At 41.6% G+C, this 12784-nt stretch overlaps 1 protein-coding gene across 4 annotated transcripts in view; it reads left to right on the forward strand.

Moving 5' to 3' along the window:
- Window positions 1-12784, forward strand: part of NTPCR (nucleoside-triphosphatase, cancer-related) — a 164150-nt gene that overhangs the window by 129833 nt on the left and 21533 nt on the right. For all 4 annotated transcript variants that reach the window (XM_049696806.1, XM_004281579.3, XM_033408963.2 and 1 more), the window contains 2 exons: window positions 3780-3942; window positions 4418-4514. In XM_049696806.1, the coding sequence (XP_049552763.1) occupies window positions 3780-3942; window positions 4418-4514 (260 nt within the window). The remainder of the gene's footprint in view (window positions 1-3779; window positions 3943-4417; window positions 4515-12784) is intronic.

A 12784-nucleotide genomic window follows, 5' to 3' on the forward strand; every position in this document is an offset into this window, starting at 1 on the left:
CAGACAGGAGAACTCTGAGCCTTGGGTCCGGAACTATGTCCTAGGATTTCCCAGTGGGATTAAGCTACCCACAGTGGTAACTTATTTGATAATGCGATTATCTTCCTACCAGCATGTCGTCTTGGGGTGTTGCTTCCCAAATTAAACTGCCTGTGTTTGAGTCTTTATTTCAGGGTCAGCTTTATGGGAGAACCAGAGCCAACATAATTCTGGAGCTTTCTGACCTGTTCTTGTCTGTGCATGGTGTGGACCTTTCAGTTTGGGGTCTCCTTCTCACACAGGCCACTTCTTAGCCAGTGTAGACAACACTAGGGTAGTAGCTTAATTAACGGAGGTGAAAAATTCACCGGAAGATTTCTAGAGCCGAAGAGGAAGAAAGGGACTGAGCCCAATGCCTCCTCTTGCTGTATAATGTTCTCCCTCACAGATCGGACCCACAATGTCCCCTTTTGTTACAGCTGTTCCATTTTGTATTTTGCATGATGTAAATAGCTTTGTTTTTTCTTAAATTAATAGTAATAACCACTCACTATAAGACCAAAAAAAAAAAAACAATGAAATCAAGAAAAATTTTAAAGAAGTGAAAATCACATGGGTTTCCAACATACAGAAATAAATGCTGTAAACCTTTCTGTGTTCTCAACATTTTCTTCAATAAACATATGCATACTTCACTTTTTTTTTAAATTGAGGTCTAGTTGATATACAATATTATATAAGTTTCAGGTGTACAACATAGTTATTCACAGTTTTTAAAGGTTATACTCCATTTATAGTTATTATAAAATATTGGCTATATTCTCTGTGTTGTACAGTGTATCCTTGCAGGTTATTTATTTTATACATAGTAGTTTTTAACTGTTTATTCCCTGTCTTGCCCCTCCTACCTTCCCTCTCCCCACTGGTAACCACTAGTTTGTTCTTTATATTTTTCTTTTTTGTTACATTCACTAGTTTGTTTTATTTTTTAGATTCCATATGTAAGTGATAACATACAGTATTTGTCTTTCTCTGACTTATTTCAGTAAGCGTAATACCCTTCGGGTCCATCCATGATGCTGCAAATGGCAAAATTTCATTCTTTTTTATGACTGAGTAATATTCCATTGTATATATGTACCACATCTTCTTTATCCATTCATCTGTTGATGGAACTTTCCATATCTTGGCTGTTGTAAATAATTCTGCTATGAACATTGGGGTACGTTTATCTTTTCAAATTAGTGTTTTTGTTTTCTTTGGGTATATACCCAGGAGTGGAATTGCTGGATAATATGGTAGTTCTGTTTTTAGTTTTTTGAGGAACCTCCGTACTGTTTTCCACAGTGGCTACGTCAATTTACATTCACATCAATAGTGTACAAGCGTTCCCTTTTCTCTACATCCTCACCAACATTTGTTATTTGTGGCCTTTAAAAAATATAATGGGGCTTCCCTGGTGGCGCAGTGGTTGAGAGTCCGCCTGCCGATACAGGGGACACGGGTTCGTGCCCCGGTCCAGGAAGATTCCCACATGCCGTGGAGCTGCTGGGCCTGTGAGCCATGGCCACTGAGCCTGCGCATCCGGAGCCTGTGCTCCGCAACGGAAGAGGCCACAACAGTGAGAGGCCCGCCTACCGCAAAAAAAAAAAATATATATATATATATATATGTGTGTATATATATATATACACACATATATATAATAGAATACTACTATGTGTGTCTGCTGTTTCTTTTTTTATTCTTTTTAAATTTATTTATTTTATTGTTTCTGGCTGTGTTGAGTCTTCGTTGCTGCACAGGCTTTCTCTAGTTGCAGCAAACGGGGGCTACTCCTCGTTGCGGTGCACGGGCTTCTCATTGCGGTGGCTTCTCGTTGCGGAGCACAGGCCCTAGAGCTTGCGGGCTTTAGTAGTGGCACATGGGCTCAGTAGTTGTGGCTCGCGGGCTTAGTTGCTCCGTGGCATGTGGGATCTTCCCGGACCAGGGCTCGAACCCGTGTCCCCTGCATTGGCAGGCGGATTCTCAACCACTGTGCCACCAGGGAAGCCCTGTCTGCTGTTTCTTAACCTGCTTCTTCTCCATATATTATTTTCATACACTGTGGTCTGTTTTCCATGCTAACCAGTAAACTGTTTCCATAGGTAAAGAGTATTCTCTTTAATAATGACTGCATGAGATTCCTGTGTGTTTGTGTCATTACACACATGATACCATAATTTAACAGTCAGCATTACAGATCAACATTAAATTGTTTCTGTGTTTTGCACAATTACGAAGAATGCTGACGTGAACATCCGGTTCCTTGTATCTCTGTACCGTTGTTAGATTCATTGCTGAGGATGAATTCCTAGCTGTGGCATTGCCGTGTACTGTGGTAGAAATGGCCCTTCGGGAAAGTCCCAGCTTACACATCCCCCAAGGCCGCTTGCCTTCGTTAAGCAGATTCTTCAGCGACTCCTAAAGCGGCAGTTACCAAAGGACAGAGCTGGGGTCACGACCCTGCGTAGTTCCTTCCTAGTCACAGGAGCGTGGGCTGCTGCTCGTGTTCCAGAAGGCCACGTGCCATTGTTTGCTAGTGTGAAGTCTGGAGGAGAGATGCTTTAAATGACAGATCGTATTTTATTTCAAGGAAGGTTAAAAGGCCCGTTGGGGATCCCTGATGGCTCTGGGCAGCCATAGAAATAATATGATTTGCAACCCTGTTGTATTTCAGAATAGCTCTGTTACAGACCTTTTTGTCCCCCTTTTTTGGTAATCATGATGCCATTGACTTTAATCTGTATGGGAGCAAGTCTCCTATAAACAAAGTCATGGTGGCAGACGAAGGCCCCTATCAAAATGTATGGTCCTTCCTAGGTGTGTAACCGTGGCCAAGTTACCTAACCTCTCTGTGCCTCAGTTTCTTCATCTGTAAAATAGGGACAAGGATGGTAACTGCTTCAGAGGGTGGTTGTGAGAATTTAACCAACAAAATGCTTGCGAGGCATGCGAGACCAGGGCCTGGCTCCACGGTGTCAGTGATTAGTATCGTTATGTTACTTGTAAACACCCAAGAGTTAATCCGAGTAGTCCAGGGGCCAGGCCGGAAGGAAAGGAAGGGGTCCTGGGTGTGGAGGATGGGCAGGTGCAAGTGCACAGCCTGTAATCTGGGAAGGGGTTGTGGGCAAGCAGAAGGAATGCCTAGTAACACTCCAAGGGGTGGCCACCCTGATGGGATTGCTCTTGTGGAAAAAGTTGAAAAACTGCCATTTCTAGTGGTGTTTGTGGTATTTGAGAGTCCTGCTTTCGGGACACATACAATGTAAGTTTGTGGAGGACTGAAGTGAGGTTCCCACTGTTAAATGGTGGTCCAGAGTGTCTTAAAATCCTAACTTAAAGCGTGCAGCCTTTGACCGAAGCTTGACCAGCTTTCCTTTCTAGGGGAAAAAGTTTGCTCCCCCAAGGAGAGTAAACCTAGGAGAAAGTAGAAGCTTGTCTCCTAGGATGTAAATTGCACTTGAGATTTTTATCAGGAAACCACTCACCTGGTTCTCGGATGGTGTATGTGACAAAACCAATACTGTTTCAGAATTTAAAAATAAACTTCAAGATACCATTCATATTTTTATTATGCTTGTTTCTACTTGAAATTCAAGAGTTTTAACACCTGGAGCAGTCAAAATTAAGTGACATTAACATTCATAAAATCCATTTGCAGCCTGTTTCTCTCCTCCTGGTGATTCCTGTGCTCCAGCAAAGCAGTGGTTCCTAATGGGCTTTTTTTTTTTTTTTTTTTTTTTTTTTTTTTTTTTTAGGGGTTGGAAAAACAACGTTGATCCAGAAAGTCAGTGAAGTTTTAAAGTCCTCTGGCGTGCCTGTCGACGGGTTTTATACAGAAGAAGTCAGACAGGGAGGAAGAAGAATAGGGTTCGATGTTGTCACGTTGTCTGGCGCCCGCGGACCTTTATCCAGGATTGGGTACTGCAGCTTCATTTCCGTGGTGTTTTATTCTCCCTGGGCCCAGGGCTGAGCCAGGTGATCTCTTCTATCTTGAAGAATCCTGAGCCTTTACGGATTTCTTGGAAAAAGAAAACAGAGGTTGAAATCATCACATAAAAAACAAAGTTGAAAATATCATATTCCACTTAGAACGTACTCCACTGAGTAGTAAGCTCTTCTCACTTGGTACTTCGTAGCCCTGTTTCTCACGTCACTCTTCTAAGATAGGTGACGTGCCAGCTCCCCGAAGGCAGCTGCCGGGCCGTGGGTGGTGGTGTGCCCACCGGTGTTAGCCCTGCTCTCAGGAGAGGGTGTGGAATCAGGTCAGCTTTGCTCACTGCCACTTTCTGTTTGGTTTAGCACACGCAGAAGGCCGGAGGCTCAGTGGAGTAGCTAAAACCCAGAAATCAGTAGAGGGGTCTTTCGACAAAGGATGTACTATCTTTTCTTTCAGGTCAGAGCTTCCGCCTGGAAAGCGTGAGTGCTGTGTTGGGCAGTATGTGGTGGATCTGACTTCCTTCGAGCAGCTGGTGCTTCCTGTCTTGAGGAATGTGAGTGCGTGTTTCTGGTTTTTGAGCCCGTCTGTTCTCCATGCCTTGTGGGAATTGCTGGCTTTCGCTCTTATAGAGAGGCCAGTTTTGCATTTACAGCTTAAAAGTCTTCAATTGATTGAGCCTTAGTAAGGATATGCCACATAATTTACTGTCACTCCGAACTACAAGTAAACTCCTTGTTACAGAAATTCAGCATATGTAAGTATTTTACACTGGGAGGGCTCTGATGCCTAGCTACCATGGTCCCCAAAGATAAGTCTTTCCTCTGCTTTCCCCTTGTGTATATCTTAACCCTGTTTTCACAGCACAGCACATAAACATTTGGGAAGGTAAAATGTCATATGAACATAATGGTAAGCACGTAACACATTATATCACTGTATTACCTGTATTTTTTTAAACAGCTTTATTGAGATATAATTCACATACCATACAGTTCACCCATTTAAAATATACAGTTCATTTTTTTCTCAGGTATTCATAGGATCGTGCAACCAATTAACACAGCCTAATTTTAGAACATTTTTGTCATCCCGAAAAGAAACCCCACACCCATGAAGCAGTCTCCATTCCTGTGTGTCCCCAGCCCCTGGCAGGCACTACCCTGCTTCTCTGTCTGTAGATTTGAGTGTTCTGGAGATTTCCTAGAAAGGGAATGATACCATATGTGGTCTTTCTGTGCCTAGCCTGTTTCACTTGGCATAATATTTACAGGGTTTATCCACATCACAGTGCATATCAGTGCTTCGTTCCTTTTCATGGCTGTGGAATATTCCATCATATGGGTATACCATATTTTATTTATCTGTTCTTCAGCTGGTGAACATTTGGATACGTTTCTACTTTTTGGCTATTATGAATAATGCTGCCCTGAACAATTGTGTCCAAGTTTTTGGGTAGACATCTGTTTTTAGGTCTCTTGAGTATATACCTACGAGTGGAAATGCTGGGTCATGAGGTAGTTCTATATATAACTTTTTGGGAAATGACTAGAGTGTTTTCCAAACTAGCTGTGCTGTTTTACATTCCTGCCAGCAATGGATGATGGTTTCAATTTCTCCACATCCTTGCTAATCGTTACTGTCTTTGTAACTGTACCCCTTCTAGTAGGTGTGAAGCGTTGTCGCACTGTGTTTTCATTTGCATTTCCCTGTTGACCTACTGATGTTGAGCATCTCGTTATGTACTTATTGGCCATCTGGATGTGATATGCAGGTATACAGTTGGCTCTCCGTGTCCATGGGTTCCATGGATATGGGGGACCATTGTGCCATCTTATCTGAGGGACTTGAGCATCCGTGGATTCAGTGTGTGTGGGAGGACCCTGGAACCAGTGCCCTGCGGATACCCAGGGACGACTGTATTCATCAACTCTGTAGTTGTCTTTACTTTCTCGATGTGATGACACAAATGTTTTTATTTATTTATTTTTTAAAAACTTTTTTGGCCACATGGCGCGGCATGCAAAACTTCCCCGATCAGGGATTGAACCCGTGCCCCCTGCAGTAGAAGCACAGAGTCTTAACCACTGGACCACCAGGAAAGGCCACAAATGTTCTTATTTTTGAAAAGTCCAGTGTATCTATTTTTCTTAATGTTGTTTGTGCTTTTGGTGCTTTACTAACACAGTTTCAGGAAGATTAACTCCCATGTGTTCTTCCAAGAGTTTTACAGTTTTACTAATGCATTTAGGCCTGTGGTCTGTTCTGAATTGATTTTTGTATATGTTGTAAGGTGTGGATCGAAAGTCATTCTTTTGCATATAAATATCCAGTTGTTTCAGAACCATTTGTTGACAAGACTATTCTTTTTCCATTTAATTGTCTTGGCACTCTTTTAGAAATCAATTGACCGTGAGTATAAGGATTGGTTTTAGATTTTCAATTCTATTCTGTTTATCCTCATGTCAGTTCCATCTGTTCTTATATCAGAAGCACACTGTTTGATTACTGAAGCTAGAATTTTGATAGAGATTGTATTGAATCTATAAATCAATTTGGGGAGTATTGCTATCTTAACAATATTAAATCTTTAGATCCATGAACATGAATGACATGTCTTTTTATTTACTTAGAGTGTCTTTAATTTCGTTCAGCCATGTTGTTTTGTAGTTTCCAGCATATAAGTCTTATGCTTCTTTTTAAAAAATTTATACCTTACTATTTTATACTTTTTGATGCTATTGTAAATAGAATTATTTTCCTAATTTTATTTTTGGAATGTTCATTACTAATGTACAGAAATACTGTTGATTTTTGTGTATAGACCTTGTATCCTGCAAACTAATAGTTGTCAAACTAATAGTTCTTTAATGAATTCCTTAGAATTTTCTAGTTACAAAATGATATCATCTGCAAACGGGGATCATTTTACTTTTTCCTGTCCACTTTGGATGCCTTTTATTTTGTTTTCTTTCCTAACCGCCTCAGCCAGAAGCTCAGTTCAGTGATGAATGGAAGCGTCGCAAGTGGACCTCCTGCTCTCGTTCCTGATCTCAGGAAGAAAGCTCTCATTCCCCCGCCGTCACGTATGATGTTAGGGGTAGGTTGTTTGTGGACGGCTAACACCAGGTTGACGATGTTCCTTTCTGTTTCTAGTTTGTGGTTTAACATTTGTTTTTTAAAGTGAAGAAGTGTTGGGTTTTGTCAGATCCTTTTTCTGCATTTATAGCGGTGATTATGTGATTTTTATTCTATATTATATTAATATAGTATATTACATTCGTATTTGGATGTTAAACCTACTTTGTTTTCTTGAAATAAATCCCTCTTGGTCATGGCATATGTATATTTCTTTTATATGTTGCCGGAGCTGTTTGCTAGTATTTTGTTGAGGATTTCTGCATCTACATTCATAAGGGATGTGGACCGTAGCTCTCTTTTCTTGTAGTATCTTTGTCTAATTTTGATATCAGGGTAATTGTGGTCTTGTAGAATGAGCTAGGCAGTATTCCTTCCTCTTCTAATTTTTGGAAGAGTTTGTAAAAGACTGGTATTAATTTTTCTTGGAATGTTTGATAGAATTCACCAGTGAAACCATGTGGGCCTGGGTTTTTCTTCATAGGAATCTTTTAAATTATGAATTCAATTTCTTTATTTGTTACAGGTCTGCTGATTTTTTTATTTCACGTTGAATCAGTTGTGGTAATTTGTGTCTTTTAGTAATTTATTGGACCGTTTCATTAGATAGTAAGTTATCTAATTCGTCGGCATACGGTTGTTTATATATTCCCCTGTAATCCTTTTTATTTTGTAAGGTCTGTGGTATTTTCCCTTCTTTCATGCATTTTAATTATTTAAGTCCTCTCTTTATGGACTTCAGTAATAGTTAAAGGTTTGTCAATTTAGTTGCTCTTTTCAAAGAACCAACTTTCAGTTTTGTTGACTATGTATTACTTGTTTTTTGCATTCATTCATCAAATATTTATCAAATCCCAGATATACAGTCAGGAAAAAAACATGTTTTCTACTCTCCCCAAACTCTCATTCTAGTGGGAAATGTAGACATTAAACAAATAAATGTATAATTGTCATTAATGCAGCCAAGAAGAAAAGCAGGGTGCTGTGAGAGAAGGAGGAGGAACTGACTTTAGACCTGGTGACCAGGAAAGAGCTCTGAGGAGGTGACATTTGGATGAAATGAAAAGATCAGAGGGCACCATCCCTTCCGGGAGGGAATCCTGGGGTGTTGTATGGGGGTGTCTGGGAGAACGTCACGGATGATAGAAGCAGAGACACCGAGGCCGGGGGCCCTGGGCAGGAGCAGGTGGGGGAGGTACGGTGGGTGAGCCGGGTAGAGTCCCATGATGCAGGGTTTTGTGGCGCATATTAAGGAATATGGGTTTTATATCATCTATTATAGACTCACACCATTGATTTATAATACTGTCGTGAAGATTGAAGAGTATGGACCTGTCTCAAGAGGCAATTCTTTATCAACTTTGCGGCGGTCTCCGTCGTACCAGCAGTCGAGTCCAAGGTCCTCCCCGGGGCCCGGAAGGCCGGCTCTGTCCGGGCCTCCTGCCCTCCGTCCTCCCCATCTCCCGCCTGCCGGCTCAGCCTGTTCCCCTCGTGCCCGGCCCCCAGCCTTCCGCCCTTGGCACTGCTGTTTCTGTGGTTGGCAGGCTCCTCATATCTTGGCCTCTCTGCTCATTCAGGGCTCAGCTAAAAGGGGTGGTGAGGGCTTTGGCAGGTGCCAAAGCTTTGGCTGCTGGAAAGGTCAGGTTTGCCTGCTGAGGGCAGCTTCTGACTCCCGGGGCCGGCGGGATGTTGCACTGTGTTGGTAGCGGCTGCTGCCCCTCCAAGCCCACCTGCTCCTTGGCTTCGCCCCCCCTCGCCTGCTCCCCTCACCTTTCTTCCTGATTTCTTCCTCTAGGAACTTTCGTTCCCTGCACTGGGGACTCTCGTGCCTGTTGTCTTGTGCGGAAACAGTCAGGAAGCATGATATTTTTCTCTCTAGTTCTTTTCCCGTCAAATACCTACCTCTCTACTTAAATGCTCAAGAAGCAAGTGAAATACTTCAAATCAAATTCCAGATGATGACTCTGGCTTTGGGTCCTGGATCCATATAAAGAATTGATTTTTACTTACCTTGCTTAGAGCAGACAATCCTAGGAGAGCAGTGTGCACACACGGCCTTGACGTCTATCTGCAGGATTATATAAGAAATCGTGTACTGACCGGAATAAGAACTTGAATCTCTTTTTTTTCTTAGTTAAAAAAGAAAGAAAAGCAGACTCTTCCAATATTTTATACTTTGATTACCAAACCCAGACTTTCAACATTCTAGGTAGGAAAATTTCCCAGGCTGCAGGTTCGTATCCATGGGTTTCTTTTCTGAAGCAGAATTTTTTCTCCCATCTCATGTATTTTACTGGGGACAAAGAAAGGAAAAGGAATTAGTGTTTTACCTTTATACTTAAAAAAGAAAGAAAGAAAGAAAAGAAAGTTTAAGTAACTAGGCAACAAAAATAGGATATTATAGAGAGACAGGTTTTATTATTGGCAATTGGAATGACCGACTAAAGTAAGCTGAAAGTTTTAGAAACCACATTTAGGCCGGTGACAGCCTTTATTTTTTTGTTGTTTTTTTAATTTTTTATTGAAATATAGTTGAGTTACAATGTTGCATTAATTTCTGCTGTACAGCAAAGTGACACCATTATATACATATATACATTCTTTTTTACATTGTTTTCCATTATGTTTTATCCCAGGTTATTGAATATAGTTCCCTGTTTTGTATAGTAGGACCTTGTTGTTTATCCATCCTTTATGTAATAGTTTACATGTGTTAACCCCAAACTCCCAATTCTTCCTTCCCCCCCTCCCCCGTCCCCCTTGGCAACTACAAGTCTGTTCTCTATGTCTGTGAGTCTGTTTCTGTTGTGTAGCTAAGTTCATTCGTGCCATATTTTAGATTCCACATATAAGTGATATCATATGGTATCTGTCTTTCTGACTCACTTCACTTAGTGTGCTAATTGCTAGGTCCATCCATGTTGCTGCAAGTGGCATTATTTCGTTCTTTTTTTTATGGCTGAGTAATATGCCATTGTGTATATGTACCACATCTTCTTTATCCATTCATCTGTCAGTGGACAGTCAGGTTGTTTCCATGTCTTGGCTATTGTAAATAGTGCTGCTATGAACATAGGGGTGCATGTATCTTTTTTTTTTTTTTTTTTGCGGTACGCAGGCCTCACTGTTGTGGCCTCTCCCGTTTCGGAGCACAGGCTCTGGACGCACAAGCTCAGCGGCCATGGCTCATGGGCCCAGCCGCTCCGCGGCATGTGGGATCTTCCCGGACCGGGGCACGAACCCGTGTCCCCTGCATCGGCAGGCAGACTCTCAACCACTGTGCCACCAGGGAAGCCCCGCATGTATCTTTTTGAATTATGGTTTTGTCCAGATATGTGCCCAGGAGTGGAATTGCTGGATCATACAGTAACTCTATTTTTAGTTTTTTTTTTTTTTTAAAAGGAATAGACTGCCCTTAAATATAATAGTGTTTATTTATTTTTACTTGTTGACAGTTTGCTTTATTTATTTATTTATGGCTGTGTTGGGTCTTCGTTTCTGTGCGAGGGCTTTCTCTAGTTGTGGCAAGCCGGGTCCACTCTTCATCGCGGTGCGTGGGCCTCTCACTATCACCGCCTCTCTTGTTGCGGAGCACAGGCTCCAGACGCACAGGCTCAGTAATTGTGGCTCACGGGCCCAGTTGCTCCGCAGCATGTGGGATCTTCCCAGACCAGGGCTCGAACCCGTGTCCCCTGCATCGGCAGGCAGATTCTCAACTACTGTGCCACCAGGGAAGCCCTATTTTTAGTTTTTTGAGGAACCTCCATACTGTTTTCCGTAGTGGCTGCACCAACTTACATGCCCATCAACAGTGTTTCAGCATTCTCTTTTCTCCACACCCTTTCCGGCATTTATTATTCGCAGATTTTTTAATGATGGCCATTCTGACCAGTATGAGGTAGTACCTCACTGTAGTTTTGATTTGTATTTCTCTAATAGTTAGTGATGTTGAGCATCTTTTCCTGTGCCTATTGGCCATCTGTATGTCTTTGAAGAAATGTCTATTTAGGTCTTCTGCCCATTTTTCGATTGGGTTGTTTGTTTTTTTGTTGTTGAGTTGTATGAGCTGTTTGTATATTTTGGAAATTAAGCCCTTGTCAGTCACATTGTTTGCAAATATTTTCTCCCATTCTGTGGGTTGTTTTTTTGTTTTGTTTATGGTTTCTTTTGCTGTGCAAAAGCTTGTAAGTTTGATTAGGTCCCATTTGTTTATTTTTGTGTTTATTTCTATTGCCTTGGGAGACTGACCTAAGAAAACATTGGTATGATTTATGTCATAGAATGTTTTGCCTGTGTTCTCCTCTAGGAGTTTTATGGTGTCTTGTTTTATATTTAAGTCTTTAAGGCATTTTGAGTCTATTTTTGTGCATGGTGTGAAGGTGCGTTCTAGCTTCATTGATTTACATGCAGCTGTCCAGTTTTCCCGGCACCACTTGCTGAAGAGACTTTTTCCCATTTTATTGATATATTCTTGCCTCCTTTGTTGAAGATTAATTAACCATAAGTGTGTGGGGTTTTTGTTTTTTTTTTTTTTGGTGGTGGCTTATGGGATCTTAGTTCCTGGATCAGGGATTGAACCCCGGCCCCTGTCAGGGAAAGCGAGGAGTCCTAACCACTCGACTGCCAGGGAATTGGGTAAGTGTGTAGATTTATTTCTGGGCTCTATTCTATTCCATTGATCCGTATTCTGTTTTTGTGCCAACACTACGCTGTTTTGATGACTGTAGCTTTGTAGTATAGTCTGAGGTTTGGGAGGGTTATGCCTCCAGGCAGGTGAGAGCCTTTAAACAGACAGTGGGTTAGCTTCTAGTGCCCAGGGTATATGAAAACACAAACTCTGACAATAAGTTAAGGAATATCTATTAAGTGCTTCCTATGTGTGAGAAATTTCACTATCGTTGAAAACTATTTTGAGTTGTTTTTTTTAGGTACTGTGAAAAACATAAGAAAAATTATTCTTTGGGCCAGCAGGGCCATGCCTGTGGGTTGGGGAGTAAGAATGGGTCTGGGAGCCGAAAAGCAGCAGCCTGAGGCCAGGCAGAAGCCAGCCTGCTGTGGGGCTCTTGCTGCTCTTCCCCAGGCAGGAGTGGAGGCCAGCCCACCACCATGGGCACATGGGAGATCGACACAGAATAGATGGTAAACATTCTAGACTCAGTAAGGCTTTTAGAAAGCCCTTGTAGACTTTACTATTGTTGATTTTTCTTATCATTCCATGGCTACGTCTTCCCTCATTTGACAACATTTACTGTTTTCTTGAGTATTAAAGTTCTACATACTTAAGGTAGAAAATATGTAAAAAGTATAAAATAAGAAAAGAAAATATGGATAACTCAGTCTTATCACTGAGTGAACCACTTTTAGCATATTTTGTTTCTGCCCTTTTTCTATACCTCGTTTCTTTATTATAGTCATCCAAAATTGGGGAAAATGCCAAATATAGTTTTATAGGTTTGGGCTTTTTCATTTAATACAATTGAGTGACATGGGAATGGTCTCACAACATGATAATCTTCAAAACTGTGATACTTTGGGAATTCCCTGGCGGTCCAGTGGTTAGGACTCCGTGATTCCACTGCAGGAGGCATGGGTTCAATCCCCGGTCAGGGAACTAAGATCCCACAAGCGGTGCGGTGTGGCAAAACAACAACAACAACAACTGTGATACTTTAATGATTGCATAATATA

This window comes from Orcinus orca, chromosome 14, assembly GCF_937001465.1.
Source record: "Orcinus orca chromosome 14, mOrcOrc1.1, whole genome shotgun sequence".
Taxonomy (NCBI): domain Eukaryota; kingdom Metazoa; phylum Chordata; class Mammalia; order Artiodactyla; family Delphinidae; genus Orcinus; species Orcinus orca.